The sequence below is a fragment of the Malus sylvestris genome, chromosome 16, assembly GCF_916048215.2.
Source record: "Malus sylvestris chromosome 16, drMalSylv7.2, whole genome shotgun sequence".
NCBI lineage: Eukaryota > Viridiplantae > Streptophyta > Magnoliopsida > Rosales > Rosaceae > Malus > Malus sylvestris.
Genome location: NC_062275.1, coordinates 2,568,066 through 2,587,530, shown reverse-complemented (window position 1 = coordinate 2,587,530; position 19,465 = coordinate 2,568,066). Strand labels below are relative to the sequence as shown.

Sequence of the window (19,465 nt, the reverse complement as noted above, 5' to 3'; positions counted from 1 at the left end):
TGGTTTCATTAGCTTCCAACTATTTCTATATTAATCAGTACTATATATATATATATATATATATATATATATATATATATATCATAGTACAGTGCATAATTAGAGAACCTAACATGGGGCAACTAACATATGTTACCAATTGAATTCCAAAACCCTCCACTTCATTTGTAAAATCTTATTAACTTAATGGAATCAGTGCAAGACCCACGCAGAAATGATACTTGATTAGTTCCTGTTTAAGGCCATTTTCCAACGTAAGCCATATATATATATATATGGTTGCATTGGAGGTTACTCATGAGTTCATGACCTGTGGTTGAACTGTACTCGTACAAGAAAAGGGCTGCTTAATTATCTTGTATTTTTCTCTCCCATTAGATGGAACCAACCAAGGCATAACAACGTGTGTCATCGAGAACCCTATTCGGGGAAGCTAATTAGCATGCTTGATTTGTCACATTTAGAGGCGTGTGCATTATTTAACTATGCCATAACTTGATTGGATCATGGTGACTAGGTACTTATACGACACTTAATAAACTCAGATGATCAAGTTTAAGTGGAGTGTCTCTCTAGACTGGCTAGCGATTGATAGAGAGAGAGAGAGAGAGAGAGATTTGTAAGGTGAAGTGGACGTCTAAATCAAGTTTCATGCCACTAATGAAGCTAAAATTGGTGTCCAATCTGGAGATTAATATATTGCTTAAGGCAAAGCCGCGGGAGTGAATTTGATTTTCTTTGCTATATGCCTCACCAACTACTCCTTTGATTAATGTTCTCTTATTGTCAAAAAGCTCTAAGGAAGAATGAACTTTTTCAAGTGCATAAGTTTTTCAAATTATCTATGATTATAAATGCTTGCTTGCACACCCTATTTTAGCTCCTTTCTTTACTCCTCAAATCATCAAATATTTCATGCCAAAAACAAACAAACAAACAATATAAAGGAAAACCCTAAAAGCATCCAATCCTCCATCTCTACTCTAGTACTTCATATATAACTTATTATTTCTCTTGTTTCCTTGTAGAAGTCTAACTCTAGCTAGTTCCCACCCCAGCTAATATGAAATGAACACTACATGACTCATTTTTTTCAAATGAGTCATTATTCATTCATGTAAATCACAGTTTAACGTTATATTTAAACATAGCTCGATAAAAATATAAAAAAAATTGCACACATACCAAATTGTAATTAACAAAAATGTAGAAATGCCATATTTCCTTTCAAATTTAATTAAGATGTCGGCAAGCTTACTTCTTGGGTGCCCATAGTTCATGTTATTGGGTGCAAAAAGCACCGACGTTGTGTTAGTTCAAGACTTGCATTTACACCACGAAAGGGTACCATTTTTGGTAGTGCCACCTACCTTTTGACCGAGCAACTTAAGATTTGTGGGAAGAAATCCTAGATAAAACCAATGATGCGTATATATAAGATGGTTGCTTGGCATGCATTATCTTGTTTTCGTGCTAACACGTAAGCTTTAGTTTGTTTTACCCACAATAGACTCTCCCAACTTGCTTAGCTTGTAATTAAATTTAAATCGAACCACTTCTCTCTATAACTCTATTTTTATTTTTTTTATATTTCTTAATACAACAGAAACACTGATCACTCTATCTGTGCTGCTTTTTTCTGGCTGGATATCAGCAACCAATTAATTCACTTCCATTAGACCTTAGCTGCTAGCTTGATTAATAAACTAATCGCTTAATAATTACAGGGAACACTGAAAGATTGTAGTGTTTAACTTAAACCTTAGTGTTATTTCAGCTTATCCAATCAAACCACTACTTTTCTATCAGTTGTGGGAGATTGGTCTGCATGTGATTGGTCCCACATTTCCATCACCACCACCTACTAGTCAAGAGGAAGAGAGGTGAAAAGAAGGCACCAACAAACCATCAATGGGTTAGTTGGGAGTTTTTTGTGATTAGAAACTCCTGAAATGATATATTTAATTAATCATTTGAGTTAATTAAATTGTGTAGTCATTAGGTAAAATATACCAAAAACTAAGAATATTTACTCAGTTAGCTGATGCAATTATCTGCCTAATTAAGTTGATCATGTTGTCAGTGAATTCTTAAGTACATACAAAATATAAAGTAATAACGTTTAATGTCTTTGATGTCTTTTAATTGGGAATCATATACTGCAGCCCTGAAGAACATCTTTCGTTTATCTATGCTGAAGCATATAATTGTCAACCCATGCTTTCATGTATGAGATAAAAAAGAGAGGAGGGACCATATATAGGGGAGAAGAGATAATTGGAGCAATAGTCTTTGAAATTTTGCTCAATTAGAGTTTTGGTCCTTGAGCTAAACATTTGTGAGTATTGGTCCCTCGAATTTGTTATAATATAGAGCAAAGATCATTTTGGCTAACTATGTTACAACTTCCACTCATTTTTTGTCCCTTAAATCCTTTATTTTGGATGGAAGTTCTAACAGAGGTAGCCAAAAGGATTTTTCCTCCAAATTCTAACAAGTTTAGGAATCAAGTCACGGTTCTAGTTTAAGAACCAAAGCTCCAAATAAGTTTAGGGGTATTTTGATATGAGTCCAAAGTAACTAAAAATTAGACCTATTTCAAAAATCAAAAGTCACTAAAAATTAGACTTATTTTAAAAGTAGGCCTATAAAATTGAACCTATTTCAAATTTTCCCTTAAGTTTATTAGATTAGCATGTGAGATAAATTCTTATTAATTAAATGGTAAAATCTGAATATAATTAGTGTTAAAATCTATTTTAATGAAACTCACTATACTTTAATCTCTACCGATGACTACTCGAGTAGTCAACACCAGATGGTTGGCAATGGCATACACATCTTTCACTTTATATATCAATTAATTAATTAATTAACAAAATAAACATTCTAAAGTAGCTTTAGAATGTGAAGATTTTCTCAACTTAATTTCTTGTTTCAAAAGTCCAGATTATCACAGATGTTCAGATTCTCAGGAATCAGATAAATTTCTAAAGTGAGCATTATCATTTGGATTTTGCAAACAACTTCCCCATTTACATGTACTTTCACATTCCTTTTTCATTTCCTTTGGATCCTTTCAAAAAGTTTTCCTTTATAGCATTAAACCCTATGTCGACGACTCAAGATGCAGAAAGTCTCGAGGTTCCACTTTCATCATTCTAACTCGTAAGTGGGATTTCCGCTTTCCAAAAGAGAAATCCCAGTAGACCAAGAAAGAACTAGACGAAACTGAATGATCCAAACACGAACTTGTATTCTATTCTACCTAATTATCATAAACCTGGTGGCAAAAGAAAGAGAAAAAAAAAAAAACCTTTAACGAAAAACCACATTTGTACACTAAAAAATTAATCCTGTTACTATTCATTTTATCATGTATTTTATCTTTATTATTAAAACTTAAAATTTTCAATCCCTTTCCATTAATTTTTCTTAAAAAAAAAAGAAAAAGAAAAAAAAAGAAGAAATAGTAGGAATGAGGCTTAGTGAGCAATGTATATGCCCGTTAAATTACGTTCTTAAAATAAACAAATAAATAAAATTTGAAATGTACAAAGATCTCCACTCGCAAAATACACATTTTTTCCCAGCTGAGTTCATATTACAAAAACCATATATTTTGCTGAGTCAAAGGCTGAGATGCAAGTCCAAGCCCAATGCATCGTCGAAACTGGGCCCAACATCCCCTTTCGTGAACCTACTCAATGACGGCCCATCCACTCTCCCGTGGGCCCGGGTCTGTTGTAGTACCTGATGATGAGCCGGCCCCATTGACGTCAATGCGGAATCCCCTACACCGCCACCGTAGGAATAACTCCCTGCAGCCCTCCCGTGATGGGTCGCCGCGGGAAACATGCACCCGTGCGATACATGGAACGGGGTGGCCGCGCGCTGGACGTAAACCCACGACGGGCTTGCCGGAGACGCCGCCGGAACCATCACGGATCCGGCCGGAGAGAGGAGGTGAGGCGGCGGAGTGAAGGCGGAGATGATGGGGTTTCGGGCGTAGGAGACGGTGGCGTTTCTGCTGGCTTGGAGCTGAGCTCGCTTGAGCTGCTGGCGCTCTTTCTTGTGGGCGTTCTGGTGGCCACCGAGAGCTTGGGAGTTGGCGAATTCACGGCAGCAGTACTGGCACTCATATTTACGGTCGCCGGAGGTGGAAAAGGGGGCGGATTCAGGTGAGTCGGAAGGGGTTGTGGCGGTCTTGGTGGAGTCGAGTACGGCTGATGATTCTACGTCGTCTTCTTGGACATTGAAACCGAAGAGTTTTAAGCGTGTAGTTGTGTTGTTGGTCGGTTTGGGTTCATAGTGAAGCTCCGCAGCCTCGGCCATGCTTGCTTTTAAGAGAGAGAATTGAAGTGATGAGAGAAAGAGAGAGAGAGAGAGAGAGAGAGAGAGAGAAGGAAAGGGGAAGGGAAATGGAGGATGCAGGGGAGTTGTTGCATGTGTTGGGGTATTTATACACAGGATAACAAAAAGAGGGTCTTCAATTCAATAAAAAATTAATTAAAAACAATTATTTTAAAATGTTAATAATAATTTTGAGAGGTGTTTGATTTTTGTAATCCAACCCACCCACGAGAGATTTTTTAATGTGACCGGCACACGAGATAGTATATCACGTATCACTATACAAATTGTGGGATATATGTGTTAAAAAGTTAATAATTTAAAAAATAAAACTTCTCATCGCTTACATAAAAACATGTGGTGTACCACTTGTGTTCCCTTCACAATTAAAAATCTCCCCAACGCATCAAGTAGTTCAACTTTTAAAATAATCTTAATTATTCGAATTTCAGAATTAATTTTCACATTTTATTTTTCAAAAATCAAACTCAGAACTTCAGTGTAGATGTGAATGATCCGACCACTCTCCTCTAAGGATTTTACCCTTTAATGATGTAATTTAGTTGATTGGAATCGTATATGTATAATATATGTATGTGCAGATATAGGTGGTAGACTGTGAGAGAGAGATGGTTGCGGGTTGCGGACATCCCAAGGGGAAGAAAGTGAGAGTTGTGTAATGTAAAGATGTAAAGATTTAATGATGGGAACACGACCCAAGGACACTCTAGGGCCCAAGGATTGCACTTGTCTTGCCACTTAATCTACTTCTTTTCAATTCTTTCACTTCTGTTTCTTTCTTTCAATGCATGTCAAGGTGCAAGAATGCCCTTTGCTTGACATGATGGGATTTCAAATTCAAAATTATAATTCAATACCGCTATTTAGATGTACATTACTGATCACGTCGTTGAAACATACTCTTACAGAATTAGTTATATACGAATTCATCTGCATTAAAGAATTTGATGGTAACACGACTTATTTTATATTTCTAAACAACATTATTGGTTACAAATTGCTAAAGGCGAATGTGTGAGTTTTGTCATTTGTGACTTGAGGAGACAATGTGATGCATGTGATGGCTAGCATGGTACGGTGTTTGGCGTATATGTATTTATATACAAAATTAATTTAAAGTAAATCTGCATGATTGAGTTTGTCCACTACTGTTTCAACCAGGAAGTGCTTAATCAACAACCATCTTAATTTCTTATTATTATTTGTGGTTAATATATTTTAAGCCAAACAAGCTATGTGATTAACTTGTAATTTCATTTTCTATGAATTGGACCAGGACCATCATATTTCATATGAGCCGCTCACTTAGAGGATTATCAGCCACATGGGAAAAAAATAGGGTTAGAAAAGTCTGGATGCACGTAATTTAACTTAGTGCATGGGCCAGTACGACTAGCTTTGCTTTCAGTCAGTGATGATGGGATCTTTGGGGAAGATGACCAATCCCTATCTAAAGAAAATAATGTTTCATCAAATTAAGAAACTTTGCCTGGAGATTGGAGAACTTCTCATGCCTTCTACTAAAAAATCTCTGTTTGGCGACACGTCTTACAATCTAATGACAAGTATACTCTTCTTATGTATTCTTCTTTAGTGTTCGTTTCAAAGTGTTTTTAAATGACCAAATACGTTTTTAGCGAAAATGTTTGGCGTTTTAAAAACACTTAAAGTGTTTTATAGGCTTCTTACATGAAGTACTTTAAGTGTTTTAAGTGTTTTTTTTCAAGATTAACTTGCATTTTTATTAAGAATTTATTTCAAAAATATTTTCATTATAAGAGTTTTCAGCATTGTAAAAGTCCTTCAAAAGAGCCCTTATAGTCCTATGTATTTATCAAATCAATTGAACACTGTTATTTATAGTCTTATATACTCCTTGCTATAGGGTAAGTGAATTTTACCTAACTATAACATGAACTTTATTATAATAGTATCTCAAATTGATTGCGCATTGTCGTAGATTTTAATTTTTATAAGTTATAGGGCATGATGAACTCGAGATACTGTTTTATGACATCTTCATTACATAATGTCTTTGAAGCTAAAAAAACTGTAAAAAATACTACTTTTCTGATTAGGTTTTTGAGAACGTACAAACTAAGGGGTGGTTTGGGAGTGAGGTGCTTAAAAAAAAAGCACCCATGAAAAAAAGCTATAAGGGTTTTAGGTGTTTGGTAAACTGAAAAAAAAAAGGCTTATTTTGGAAGCTGCTGTGAGAATAAGCTGAAATCAAAGGAAAAAGCTGAAGCTGTTATTTGCAGCTTTGGAAAACTGGTTTTTTTTTCAAAGCACACGGAGCTACAGTGCTCCTTTAATGAAAAGACCCACTATCAGACTGTTTTTTTTTTCCAAAAGCACTTTTACAAAAAAGTTTACCAAACACTCTGCTGATTTATTTCACAGCCGCTTATTTTCATAGCACAACCGCTTATTCTCACATCAGTTTTTTTTCAAAGCACAGCAATACCAAATCAGCCCTAAGTTTTTGACATTTTAAAAACTTGGGTACTTTGGAATCTCATACTTTGTGGGGGACGAAACTCGATGAAGCAACATGAAGTCCATTTCTCTGTTTCCCCTGACTCCAACTGCTCCTTCAACTGCTAGAAGCTTTGAAAATTTAAAATCCCAAAACTTGTAACATCCACACACACACACACACTCTCTCTCTCTCTCTCTCTCTCTCAACAATGAAACTTGAGTTTCAAATTTACCCTCGCCTCATGGTCCCGTTAGATGGCTCCGGGGTGCTCAATCTCAGGAGCCGACAGCACCCACCAATGGCCCTTTCCTTTCCCTCCAAAGTCAAAACTTTATGCATGCAAATATGCAAAATCCAAATCTTTCATGGTTTTTGGCACTCGTGATGGGTCCCACGTCAAGAGATGGATTTCAAACTGAGATCTCCTACCGTCGGTTTGCCTCTACTCCACTTTGCATGGCCCACGTGTCACCGTCTACCTATCTTCCGTATCCAAACCCTAGTGATAGTAATGATGGCAGTATCGTGAATAAAGTCAACATGGGAAGCTCTTATAACTCAAGCTGGGTTAGAGAGTTGGGTTCGGGGTGTGTTTACAACTTATATTTGGGCCCCACGGACCCCACCAATACGTGTTGTTGATCAATAGTAGTTTAGGATGTTTGCGTGATTGACGTTGAAATCCATATTAGTGTAATTAATCAAATGAATAATCAATGAATGTGATTTACTTTTCTTTGCTAGAGATCTCTGCGAATCTTACTAAGTTACTAACTACGAGAGAAAATTATAAAGACAGACAAGAAGTTGGCTTTCGTAATCTCCCACTTCAAGAGCATAAAGTTGCTTAATTTGTGATTAGTATATATTATTTTCAAAAGCAGCCTATATACCCTAACCCTAATAAGTCTTCATCACAACTCCAAACCTGACCCACCTTGTCTCGTCTTTCTCTTCTTTCTCCTCTTTCCTATTTCCTCGGTCAAATTTTCCCATACAAGAAATATCCCCTCGATCTCATATACCCCATCATCATCTGGACCACCTTTCGAGTGAGAGCTTGCATTCTTTTTCGACCGTTAGATTTCACAATTAATCATGTGTTTTTCTTTTTGGTTTTGTGGTCTGGATAATCAATCATGATTACTAATATTATATACCACAAAACAACAGGCGCCATTACAAAGCTTAAATATGACCTAGATATGCTATGTTTAGGTAAATAAAAGTCAATCACTCCATCATTCATGTTTGATCGTATCGTATGGGTATTTAACTTGTTCACCCTCTACGCAAATATCTAGACTTCATTTTGTTTAGGGGTCTTTTGATATGCTACAAAGTAACTAAAAATTGAACCAATTTCAAAAGTCAAAAGTCATTAAAAATTGGATCTATTTCAAAAGTAGACTTATAAAATTGAACCTATTTCAAATTTTCCCTTTTGTTTATAGGGAGGGCTTCAATCACATCAAATGAACTTAATTACTTTTAGTTGATAATCGTTTTTTACGAATTATTTGTGCAAAAAATTTCAAACAATTTGATTATCATCACGACTATTATAACGTTCATTTTATTTGTTTGATTACAATTAATAACTGGATAGCGTTTTCATTAATCGAGTAATGTTTTTCAATTATTTAGTTTTCTACTAACTAAAGATTGGGAAAAAGAAATAGAGTTATTGATTAAATTTGAATAATGATTCCACAAGCGACTCATTTCGTCTGTTAAGAGGAGAGATGATTCCTTCATCAAAGGAGCATGCCAATTTGTACAAGCAGGTAGGAGATGACAGTTGAGACTTGTGATGGGCCATTCCTGTATAGTTTTATGTGGGTCCATAATGCTGAAGTCTCGAACATGAAACATAGAAGAGTTACGAGTACATTGATAAGGAGGAGGGCGGAATGAGGATCCTCTTTTGATTCTTGGAATTCATAAATCATATTCATACATCATACATCATGTAGTCATGAATTATTTAAATTTTTTTTTTAAAAATTGAATACAAATAGCACTTGATAAAAACTGATCTCACGATGTATAACAAACGGACACGATTTATGAATCTCTGAAATCTTCACACCGGGGTTGTTATGAATTATTGTACTAAATTACTACTGCACATTGATTTAGGACTTGGGATCGGGAATATCTCTGCATTAATTAGTTGGAAATGATGCATTTCCACTAATTAAACCTAACACCTTTTTTGCTTTATTAATTGGATCCAATGATTTTGTAACCTTTGGGTTGTCCTCACTCATCTATCAGTCACTTTGAGTTTCGAGTCACACTTAAGGGGAGAGTTAGCAAAACCACGCCAACTAGCTGGGGTTCTCAAGAAATGGGGCTCACCTTGTACGTCCCGAGGCGACCTTCTCATTTACATGCATGTCTGTACTATAAAGTTGAAGAGTTCAGTTCATATCGCTAGGGTTTGTAGCTTCACCTTGTAACTTTGCAAGTGAACTGTCTTCCATCCAAAAGGACTATGCTATTTCTTTTTCTTAATGTTTACTAGGAGATACTGAGTACATTTAGCCCCAGTTTGGGGTTGAGGTGATTTTAAAAAAAGCTCCTTTGAAAAAAAGCTGGGAGTGTTTTTGGTGTTTGGTAAACTTAAAAAAAATGGCTTATTTTGGAAGCTGCTGTGAGAATAAGCTGAAATCAAAGGAAAAAGCTGAAGCTGCAATTTGTAGCTTTGGAAAACTGGCTTTTTTTCAAAGCACATAAAACTACAGTGCTCCTTTAATGAAAAGATCCACTATCAGACTGCCTTTTTTTCCAAAAGCACTTTTACAAAAAGGTTTACCAAACACTCTGCTGATTTATTTCACAGCCGCTTATTCTCACAGCACAGCCGCTTATTCTCACAGCAGTTTTTTTTCAAAGCACAGCAATACCAAACCAGCCCTTAGACTCTCTCTTTATGAAAATTGAATCCGAGACTTTCATTTTGTAATAGAAATAAATATTACCATACCGTAACGCTAGTAATTGAATGAATGTTACAATTTATGTATAAAAAAAGCTCATTTTCTTAAATAACGTTCTACGCTTTTCTCTTTCAATGCATGGTTTGGAGTTTTTATGTTCATTGAAAAAGAAAAAGAAAAAAAAAACATTTGGACATAAAAGTCGAAACACCGATCAAACATGCTGCACAAGAGGGGAGATCGAGCAATGGCTTAACTGGAAGCTAAAATATAATGTAATGTAATGCATGTTGTAGGACGGGTGACATAGGCACAAGGGTTTCTCCACTGATGGAGGGTTAGGCATGTGAAGCAGCAGCATCTCCTTGGTTGATCAAACTCTGGCAGGGCCCGCGCACATTAGGGCACGTTGGGACCACCTCAATTTCCAAGTTTTGTGACATTGGACCTACAAGGTGCAACTCCCTCTCTCTGTCTGTCAAATAAGAAGTGCTTAAGTTAATTAGTAGTCAGGGTGGTGAGAGGATTGTCCAATCACTAATGTTGATTAATTAACAACTGTCCACTTAACAATGGGTTTCTTGTTCCTGATGTTGTAATGGTTTCCACCATCTAAATATAAAACATATTTTAGGGCCTTAATCATGCTTTTTTGTTTTGTTGTTGATTGAAATGATACCAATATTATCATTTTAAGATTGCCTAAATCTCGAGCATGGCCCACCTAGTTGTGCTTAAACCAATGACAAGACAACATCAATTGTATCAATTAAACAAGAGAGATTAGTATTTAAGACATGATCCCGTATCATGTAAAAACCCCATTAACTTTCTAATCACCTTTATTTTTGTTTCTTTTTTGCAACCATTACTTTTGGAAGGATCCAAAAAGGATAAAAAGATAACCCCAATGTGTGTGACTTTGTTTTCAACTTGGAAATCCCTTTTATGGATATGTTTAGGGAATTTTCAAAGGAAATTCCAAACAATATGGGTTACTCAATGAACCTCTTCTAAGTGACACTACCTACTTCTTCTTTTTTTTTTTAATAAAATAATGGTGAAGGTTGGGTGGAGTTAGCTTTAAGTCATGTGAATTGTGAAGTGGCTCTCTCTCTCTCTCTCAATTATTTAACTAATACATACCATTATTAATTAATCCACCTTAATTAGAGCTAAACCCTAGGTTATTACAGTCTAGAATGTTTTTTATATAAAAATAATTAAGAGCATTGCTACATGAAGTCCATCAAACTTTAGGGTTTTAAAAAAGGAATTTGAACGAAAAATTCTCGGTACTATTTACTTTAACGAAAAATTATATTTTTACATTAAAAAGTCAATTATGGTACTATTTACTTTACCTTTTGTTTTGTCCTTATCATTAAAACTCAAAGTTTTCAAGCTGTTTTAATTAGTTTTTCTTTTTAAAAATCCACAATTTGAATGGTTTGGAGAAGAAGGACTTTAGTCAATCAATGAGACAAAATCGATGTGGTATGTTTGTTAAAAAAATGTGAGAAATAGAGACACCTAGACGGCTACACAAAAAACACACCCAAATAACATATAACCCAAACAACATGTGTAGCTGGGAGACACCTGCACATGACATGACAAAAAACACATTTGAAAATTCTCCATTAAATTCTGCTGAATCACTGCTCCCTACCTTGTGCCACAAGTTCAATGCCATTAGGCCATCTCCAGGACGACGGCTAAACGTAGTCCTTAGATATATTTTAGCTTTCTAAAAATTAATACTTTAAAGATGACTTTAGGGTTAAATTTTTCCATCTCCAACCATGCAAAGTTATATTTTATATCCCTTCATATTTTACTACTTTTTAGAGACAAACTTAACCTGATTCTTCTAGTTCGATTCTCTTTAGTCCTTTGGTTGGAGTCTGATTTTGACAATTTTAGGGCTAAATGTGACCTATAGCCCTTGACTGTAGATGACCTTAGGGTTCTACCAAGTCTATCCACGTTGACGAAGTGACCACTGTATTTTCCTCAATTTTTTTTTATTGTGAACTAATTTGAGATATTTAGTAGTAGACGGTTCTCACATTCAGTACAAAAGTGTACGCGAGATCAAGTAAATTGAAAACACAGAAAATATTTTTGTAAGAATTGCTCTCCGAACAATGTGGTTGAAACACCCCTATACAAGTGTGTTCTCCAAACCTGGGTGCAAACCTCCACATGAAGTTATAAAACAAGGTGGCAACTATTCAGAACCTACTGTTCCTGAACATGGGGATCGAATCTAGCACAAGATATATATATGTATTTACATACATATGTATGTACATAAAAGGATCCAATAGTTTTTGTAGGCATGTGGGACTTGGTCTTAGAAAATGGGTTTAAGCATTTACTAATCTACATTCTATACATGATCCGCTTAATTAAATTAAAGCAAGAACACTCGGATAAACAATCCCATGAATTCTGCAGGAATTTGTCCGACTCTCATGGCTTTCATTAAAAACAAGATCCAAGTGGATGCATCTGTCTAAAGTTCTGAACCGTAGACTTGAAAACATCGGTCAAGACAAACTTTTGGCTTGATTAAAAATGGAGTTTGAAAGAATCCTTGGCTTGCTAATTAGGTTTCCCTGAGGTGGCTGGTTTTTGGCCAATCTAAAATAGTCCACGCGCAGATAACCTAAGACTCTGTTTACTATTGTTAGTGGTCCCTTATTTTAAGGAAAGATTAACGTTTTCCATGGTTGTTTACAGTGTCGAAGTTATAAATTTTGTTAAATATGATCAATTTTAAATTACTATTAAATTTGGATAAATTGAGCTTATACATGAAAATTACTTAAAGAATGATCATAAGTATCAACTTATTTAGTATAAAAAATATTCCAAAGTTTCCAACCTTGATATCGTTGTGATTTAATTAATTACATTATAGCAGACGACGCTTTACAACAATTATGGAAAATAATTATGCTTATACACTTGGGTGTGAATTTGAATAAAAGTAATTGGATATGAGTATGAGGACTTGAAATTAAATATCTTTTATTTGATTAAGAGGCAAAGAATGAAAGTATGAAATTAAGTGTTGGACCCTCATCTATGAGCAAATTACATTTGTTGGACCCTCCTAAGCTTTAACTGGCTCAGCCACTGGTTGTTTAAACCAATATTTGTTGATTGATTCAATTGTATTCTATGAAGTGTTATTGAGAGAAATTTCGGTAGGATGCTTGATTGATTATGTCGGTTTTTACATTTGTTAGACAAGCGTAAGGTCGGATGAAACTAAAATAAAATTTATAGATAATTTTATACTTGTGTAAAAAGTGCCTTAACTAAATACCCTCTCATGGGCCATGCATTAGCACAGCACCAACCATGCATGAGCATAAATAATCTCTGCTATTTACATTTTTTATAGAAAACAAATTATGAAATGCAATTTTTATTAGTAGGCCCAAATTCCTACTCACAAGTCACAACTCATACACAATAAAGTTTTGGAAGAAATTGGCTATTTTTACCATAAGCACCACGGCATACACACAACCTTAAGTTGAAAGGACTTATGTGTGATACCTAATTGCCAGCTACCACCGATATGAATTTACGTAGGAATTTACAAACAGCATACCAACGAAAACTACTAATAGCGTGGGATAGAACTTGGATTAGAGGTTAACCACGAACACACCCTTACCAACTGAATCAGCGGAAATTTACATGTCTGAAATGAAATGGTGAATAAACATGGATAATTCATGAGACTTAAGGGTTATGAAAATTAATAATTTATACAGATGTATTTTCTAACTGGCACATTTTACAGAAGCAAAACTACAACATATGATAACACCAAGAACAATGGGGCAACCTATAAGAGATAAATTTCGAAGAAAAGACGATAGAAGACGAGCCTCTACGCAACAGAACTGCGCAAGCATTTGACACGAATGGATATTGAAACATCTCAAATAATAAAAAATATTCCAGACGGACGGATTCTCAACCAAGTTTTTTATCTGATCCTTTGAGGTTAAGATTGAACCATTTCTTTTTACCCGACTTATCCTTCCCGTCAGAGCCTCCATCTTCCACTGGGCTCTCCGCCTTTGAATCCTCGCCAGGATTTTTGCTAGTGCTGCCGTTAGCCATACCACTACCACCACCCACGATGATACTGTTTGTCCTGGTGATAGTGAAAGAAGAATGGATATGGTCTCTCTGTTTCAGCAGCTCATCTACCTGATTTAAGTAGAATTATAAGATCCAATCAGAAAACAAATACGGAAGAAAGAAAGGGATAGTTTAGATATGAGATGATAGCAACAGAGTCTCCATTGATTAAAACATAGAGGGGTGAACTTTAAACCTAGAGACTATGTCCCTCAAATTCCATTAAAACCAGACCAGCTGGCGAGGATTGGGAAAACCAGACCAACTGGCGAGGGCCAACCACATCAGATCATGGAGTTTGAAAGTATTCGAGTGGTGATGAGAGGAAGGCTGCTACACATTTTTCCGAAAGTAATGCTTTGCTCAAATTGACATCTGAGAGGCTGCTTAGACACTACCATCAAACTTCATTGATGGTTTTTTCTTTTAACTGAAACCCAAAACCTGGCCTAGAATCTAGACTCGGTAAAGAAAAGAAGTAAAAAAGTTGTTCACACGTACTAAAAATTTCATGTTAATAATGAGTATGTTTATGAATGCATCCATGCTTAGCAGTGTGTTATAATTTACAAATGATGAGAACTATGCACAAAACTTACAGATTGCTTTTCTTGGGTGTATCTGTTGGTCACTTCTTGAAAGCGTTGCAATGCCTACATAACATTACAGAAAACTTGTAAACATAAACATTAAACATGATCAATTCCTATTACAAGCCACAGCCAAGAAAATCCAGACCAATACCTTCCTGTACTCTGTCTCAAATTGACGAAGTTCATTTCTCTTTCTTAAAATCTGAGCCTCAATCTCTTTAAGCTTCTCCGTCGTATCCTCGTATGACCTTACACAAAGTGCCTCAATTGTATAGGTAGCAGTCTTAAAAAAATTGTCTCCTGAAGAAATATCAGTGGAGGTTAAACAACAGAATGACCAACAATTTATGACAGAGTTAACCCCAAAAAGCAAAAGAACAAGGGACCAAATCAAAGTTCAGACCATAAACAGCGAATATATGAGTGCCAGCTTTTAGTTCTGAAACCTCACAAGGTTGAAGACCTTCCAACCTCTTAAAGAAAGCAGCTTCAGGGTCCTTTGCCATAGCCAACTGCACCATTAAAACCATACAACATCATTTTGAGCCATAAATAGAAATCTACTAAATCGCCACTTCTCAGGCCCATCCAGAAACAGCAGGAAACAAACTTTAAGAAAAGAAAAACCAGTGTCCTGCATACCGCATTCAAAGTCGAATCCATTCTGTATACTTGAAAATGCAGAAAATACATCCCTGCAGACGTTATTTTGCCTGTCTTCTCACTATCTTCCTGTACATAGAAGCAATAACGATCATATTTCCTATATCCATGTGCAAGTGCCACAAATTAGAACATAGCTGGTATTGACAAAACAAACACATAGTAATTGATACCTAATCCAGTCATGAAAAGAAAAGAAAAGAAACGATGCTGTAACATTGAATTGTGACTTGCTACAAAGCAAATTATAACACACATAAAAAATTAAAATAGCTTAGAAATAAGACGTTAATCAGTGGACTGGTCTGGATAAAATGCATTGTAGAATAATGCAGCGCAACACCTATATAGACATTATCTATCTCAGAAACACCCTAAAGTTTCCCTTTTCTCGTAAGTTTTCTTAAAAGGGCTTACTTGAACATACGTTGCTTAAGTCAAACATGGGGAGATTGTTCATGACAAGATCATGGCCGGTTAAAATTACTTTTCATAACAGGTTCAAAAGAGGTTCGGTGACCACTAGATCCGTTCAAGTTGTGTGTGCATGTGTATTGTCGGCACACTAAAGCAGACAAGTAGAAGCCAACCGTTTATGTTTAAATCTCAAATGATTTCAGGCAATTTACTCCAATGGATTTCAAACATGATTATAAAAAAGAAATGAGGTGAAGCATCGGAGAATAATATGAAGTACCTGTAAGGCTAAACCATAACCACCATGGACATCTTGCTCGAAATAAAGTAACTGCACATCACAACGATTTGATTGAAATGTAAGTAAGGGTCCTAGTAATATCAACAAAGCATTTACATTGAATAGATGCTTCATGGTACATCGTCATCAACAGGATGCAGAAAAGGATATATGTATCAGTATATCGATTGGATACATGTGTGTGTGCGTGTGTGTGTGTATAATATATATGTATATCTATGCACCTTAAATTTGCTTTGTGCAGTTGAGGTAACTCTAACTACAATCCCCGATTCGGCTTGTTGCTCACTGATTGTTACACCAAAAAAGTGAGCACACTGTTTTTCCACCTGCAGCAAATCACAAAATATGTAAAAAATGCACCAAATCCACTACTGTTTCATAGTGATACGAACGAAACAGCACCTTTCCACTAACTGAAGTTCCAATTGGGAGAGGTCTGACTGTAACTGTACCATTAAGAGCTTCTTCAAGTACATTGGCAGAAATTGTAGTCTTGATAGGGACACCCAACTTGCTATAAAATAAAATGATTATCAAAAGACAATGATCCGAAACCCACACAAATATCTAACAATATATTACCTGAATAAAGCAGCAAACATTGTATTGACAGTCCCCAGGTTTGACAAGTCAATTTCCATGTCCATGGCATCCGCATCAAGAGCCTGAAACAACATAAACAATTAAAATTCAAACTCCATGTAGACAAATGAATGTAATTTACAAAAGTCAAATCTGAATAGAAGTATTGACTGATGCATTCCTTAAAATTACACGGTAGACCCAAACAAATGAAATCAAGAATCTACTCAGCAGTATATATGCTTATTGTGGGTTTGGGGAGAGGGATGGGATAGAATAGTGAGCTAAATTAAAAAAGCACCTCAAACCCTGCATTGTCGTACTGCCTCCTTTTCTCTGGATCCGACAAGATGCTATACGAAAATGCAACCTCCTTGAAATGTTCTGAAGCTTCAGGATTGTTGGTATTCTTGTCTGGATGATACCTTTTCATAATTTGGTTCACAACAAGATTGTATATGAAATATGTCTCAGAGTAGCACTCTAGTTATTAACATCACGCTGAATGAACGGTCATGTGTACTTTCATCACATTATAATGATCATATGCAATAAAACTATGTGAAACAACAAAAACAAGAAAACGTTGCGTAGAATCATGGTTACTTTCATGAATTGGGGTCGTTTTACATCTATCAAGGGAAAAAATGCAAGATTAATGAGTGAGGGAGAGTGAGGGAGGGAGCTTTTCGGCATCAAGTAACAATTACATCTGCTGATGCTAAAATTCACTTGGCATTCAAGATTGTTCATCGTCTTTGAGGCATTGACATAGATACATGCATGCATGGGGCACCACACAGCAAACACAGCATGGACATCTGATTCTTTCTGCATAACGTATATGTTTCTAAATAATTCTAGTTCCAATTTTAACCAGTAGATACTGACAGATCCCGCAGAAGGATTAAAAACATGGTAAGGCAGCTCAATTCCCACTTTCTATGGCACAATCATTTCTCTACGATAAACAAATTATTAACACAGCTCGAATGGTGAAGATGAACTCCAAGCAAAAATGGCTTAACAAGACTAGAATAAAGACTTACAAAATCAAATCAATCACCTTTAACAAAACGCAATACACAGCCACCACAAACAATAAAAATTCCACACACCAAACCACATTTTCGGCACATGTTCGAAAGCTCGAGTTTGAACATATGTCACTCTTGCCTATAATCTTGATCGTAGTAACAATATCCTAATTCCTCACTGAGCTGAAATCAAACACTAAACCTACAATAATCATGAATAAAACCGAGCATTTGAATTAAACAAATAAAGGGAATTGAACTTACTTGAGAGCAAGCTTTCTGTAAGCGGTTTTAATCTCCTGATCAGTCGAATCCCTCGAAACGCACAGCACCTCATAGGGGTCCCGCCGTATCGCCGGCGCCGACGTCCCTTCCAATTTCGAATTCGTCCCCATCTCTCTCTCTCCAAAGAAAATTCTACTTTACAATCTGGAAATTAGAGCAATCTCCTCCGAAGCAGCCGAGTTGGTCTAATCATGGAAGAATCGAATTGAAAAACAATAGTAAAATTGCAACTTTTGGTCGCCGAAGCGCGCAATTCAAAGTCGTATTGGATCGCTCTCTCTTTTTCTGATCTCGGGAAATGAAGAGTGGGGTGAGAATTTCTATGGCGAACAGGTCAAGGGATTGGAACAAAAATTTGATCTAATCCAAATGAGGCCTAATAGCTGAAAGAAAGAGAGAAAGAAAAAGATAAATTAGGGTTTTGTACCATTTTCGCGTGTGTGTGAGAGAGAGGCAGAGCTTGAGGGAGCTGGAGAAGACCCAAAGCCAACACACTTGCCCTGTCTTCCCCTTGCAGTTTTCCCCTGTTTTATTTATTTATTTTATTTTAATTTTTTAAAGGAATTTACACAAACATCACCTGATCTTTAATGGGTGTGCAATCGCCATCTTAAATCCAAGGGTATTTTTGTCTATTTAATATCTAAAACAATTATTTATTCAATTTCAAAGATGTACAAAAAAATAAAGAACAACTAGACTTTAACAACATAAAGTAATTAGTTGTATAAAGAATATTTCGATAAATTTATTATCACCTCATGCAGAGATCATATTTAAACATGTTTAAATTTTCGAGTTAGTAGGGGACACCATCCTTAATAGATGCGTGGCAAACAATATTACAATCTCATATTAAATAAATATCAAAAAGTGATTTTTCCCGTTGATTGCCCCTATTAATTTGTTCTTCCAGATTTTGTATTAGGCAAGGTATTTTGTTTACCTTGTTTACTTTGGATAAAATATCAAAAAAAGAATAAAATTTTGACAGAAGCAGACGGACTATCCAACATCAAACTCTGGTAAATTGCTAAAAAATATTCCTTGGTTTATGTAAAATATTAAACTGCACGCAAACAATGAAGTATTACTTTAGGGGTGAAGCAAAAAAATTAAAGGAGTTTTAACAGAACAATGAAACATTCATATAAACTGTTCACTTTTAATGAAAAATCACTTTTTTTTTTTTTGTATTATTCATCCCATTTTATTTGTCATTTTTCATTAAAACTAAAGTTTTCTTGAACTTTTCGTTAATTTCCTTAAGAGTTAAAAGGGTTTTTGCACAATGGCAACTTTGAATATTGGAGAAAGATAGAGGCATCACACTTTTTAATTGGTTTGGCCGGCCCAGCCCACGCTAAGCAAATTATAGAGATGTAGTTTAAGAGCTCGTTTGAATGTGCTTTTAAAGTGTAAAAGCGTTTTTAGTGGAAATATTTTTAGAATCAATTTTTAGTAGAAGTGCAAGTAAATTTTGGAAAAACACTTAAAGTGCTTTCTAGAAGAAGCACATCTTTTGAAACCAAAAAACATTTTCTCTAAAAGCGTTTTCAGTCATTTTAAAACTACATTCAAACGAGTCCTAACTCATTTGCAAGGTCCAT

The 19,465-nt window shown here is 35.6% G+C and overlaps 2 protein-coding genes across 2 annotated transcripts; both read right to left on the bottom strand.

Moving 5' to 3' along the window:
- Positions 1 to 3,479: 3,479 nt before the first annotated feature.
- On the bottom strand, positions 3,480 to 4,429 carry LOC126608817 (zinc finger protein GIS3-like). The gene has a single exon (XM_050276823.1). It carries the CDS (start codon positions 4,333 to 4,335, stop codon positions 3,631 to 3,633), a length of 705 nt encoding a protein of 234 aa, XP_050132780.1. The 5' UTR covers positions 4,336 to 4,429; the 3' UTR covers positions 3,480 to 3,630.
- Positions 4,430 to 13,549: 9,120 nt separating this feature from the next.
- On the bottom strand, positions 13,550 to 18,425 carry LOC126608804 (chaperone protein dnaJ 15-like). The gene is made up of 12 exons (XM_050276804.1): positions 18,283 to 18,425; positions 17,835 to 18,040; positions 16,835 to 16,958; positions 16,534 to 16,616; positions 16,354 to 16,465; positions 16,173 to 16,277; positions 15,928 to 15,978; positions 15,210 to 15,299; positions 14,971 to 15,079; positions 14,719 to 14,867; positions 14,574 to 14,627; positions 13,550 to 14,043 (listed from the first exon to the last, which is right to left on the bottom strand). The coding sequence occupies exons 2-12, from the start codon at positions 17,963 to 17,965 to the stop codon at positions 13,804 to 13,806; spliced, it is 1,248 nt and encodes a 415-aa protein (XP_050132761.1). The 5' UTR covers positions 17,966 to 18,040; positions 18,283 to 18,425; the 3' UTR covers positions 13,550 to 13,803.
- Positions 18,426 to 19,465: the final 1,040 nt, after the last annotated feature.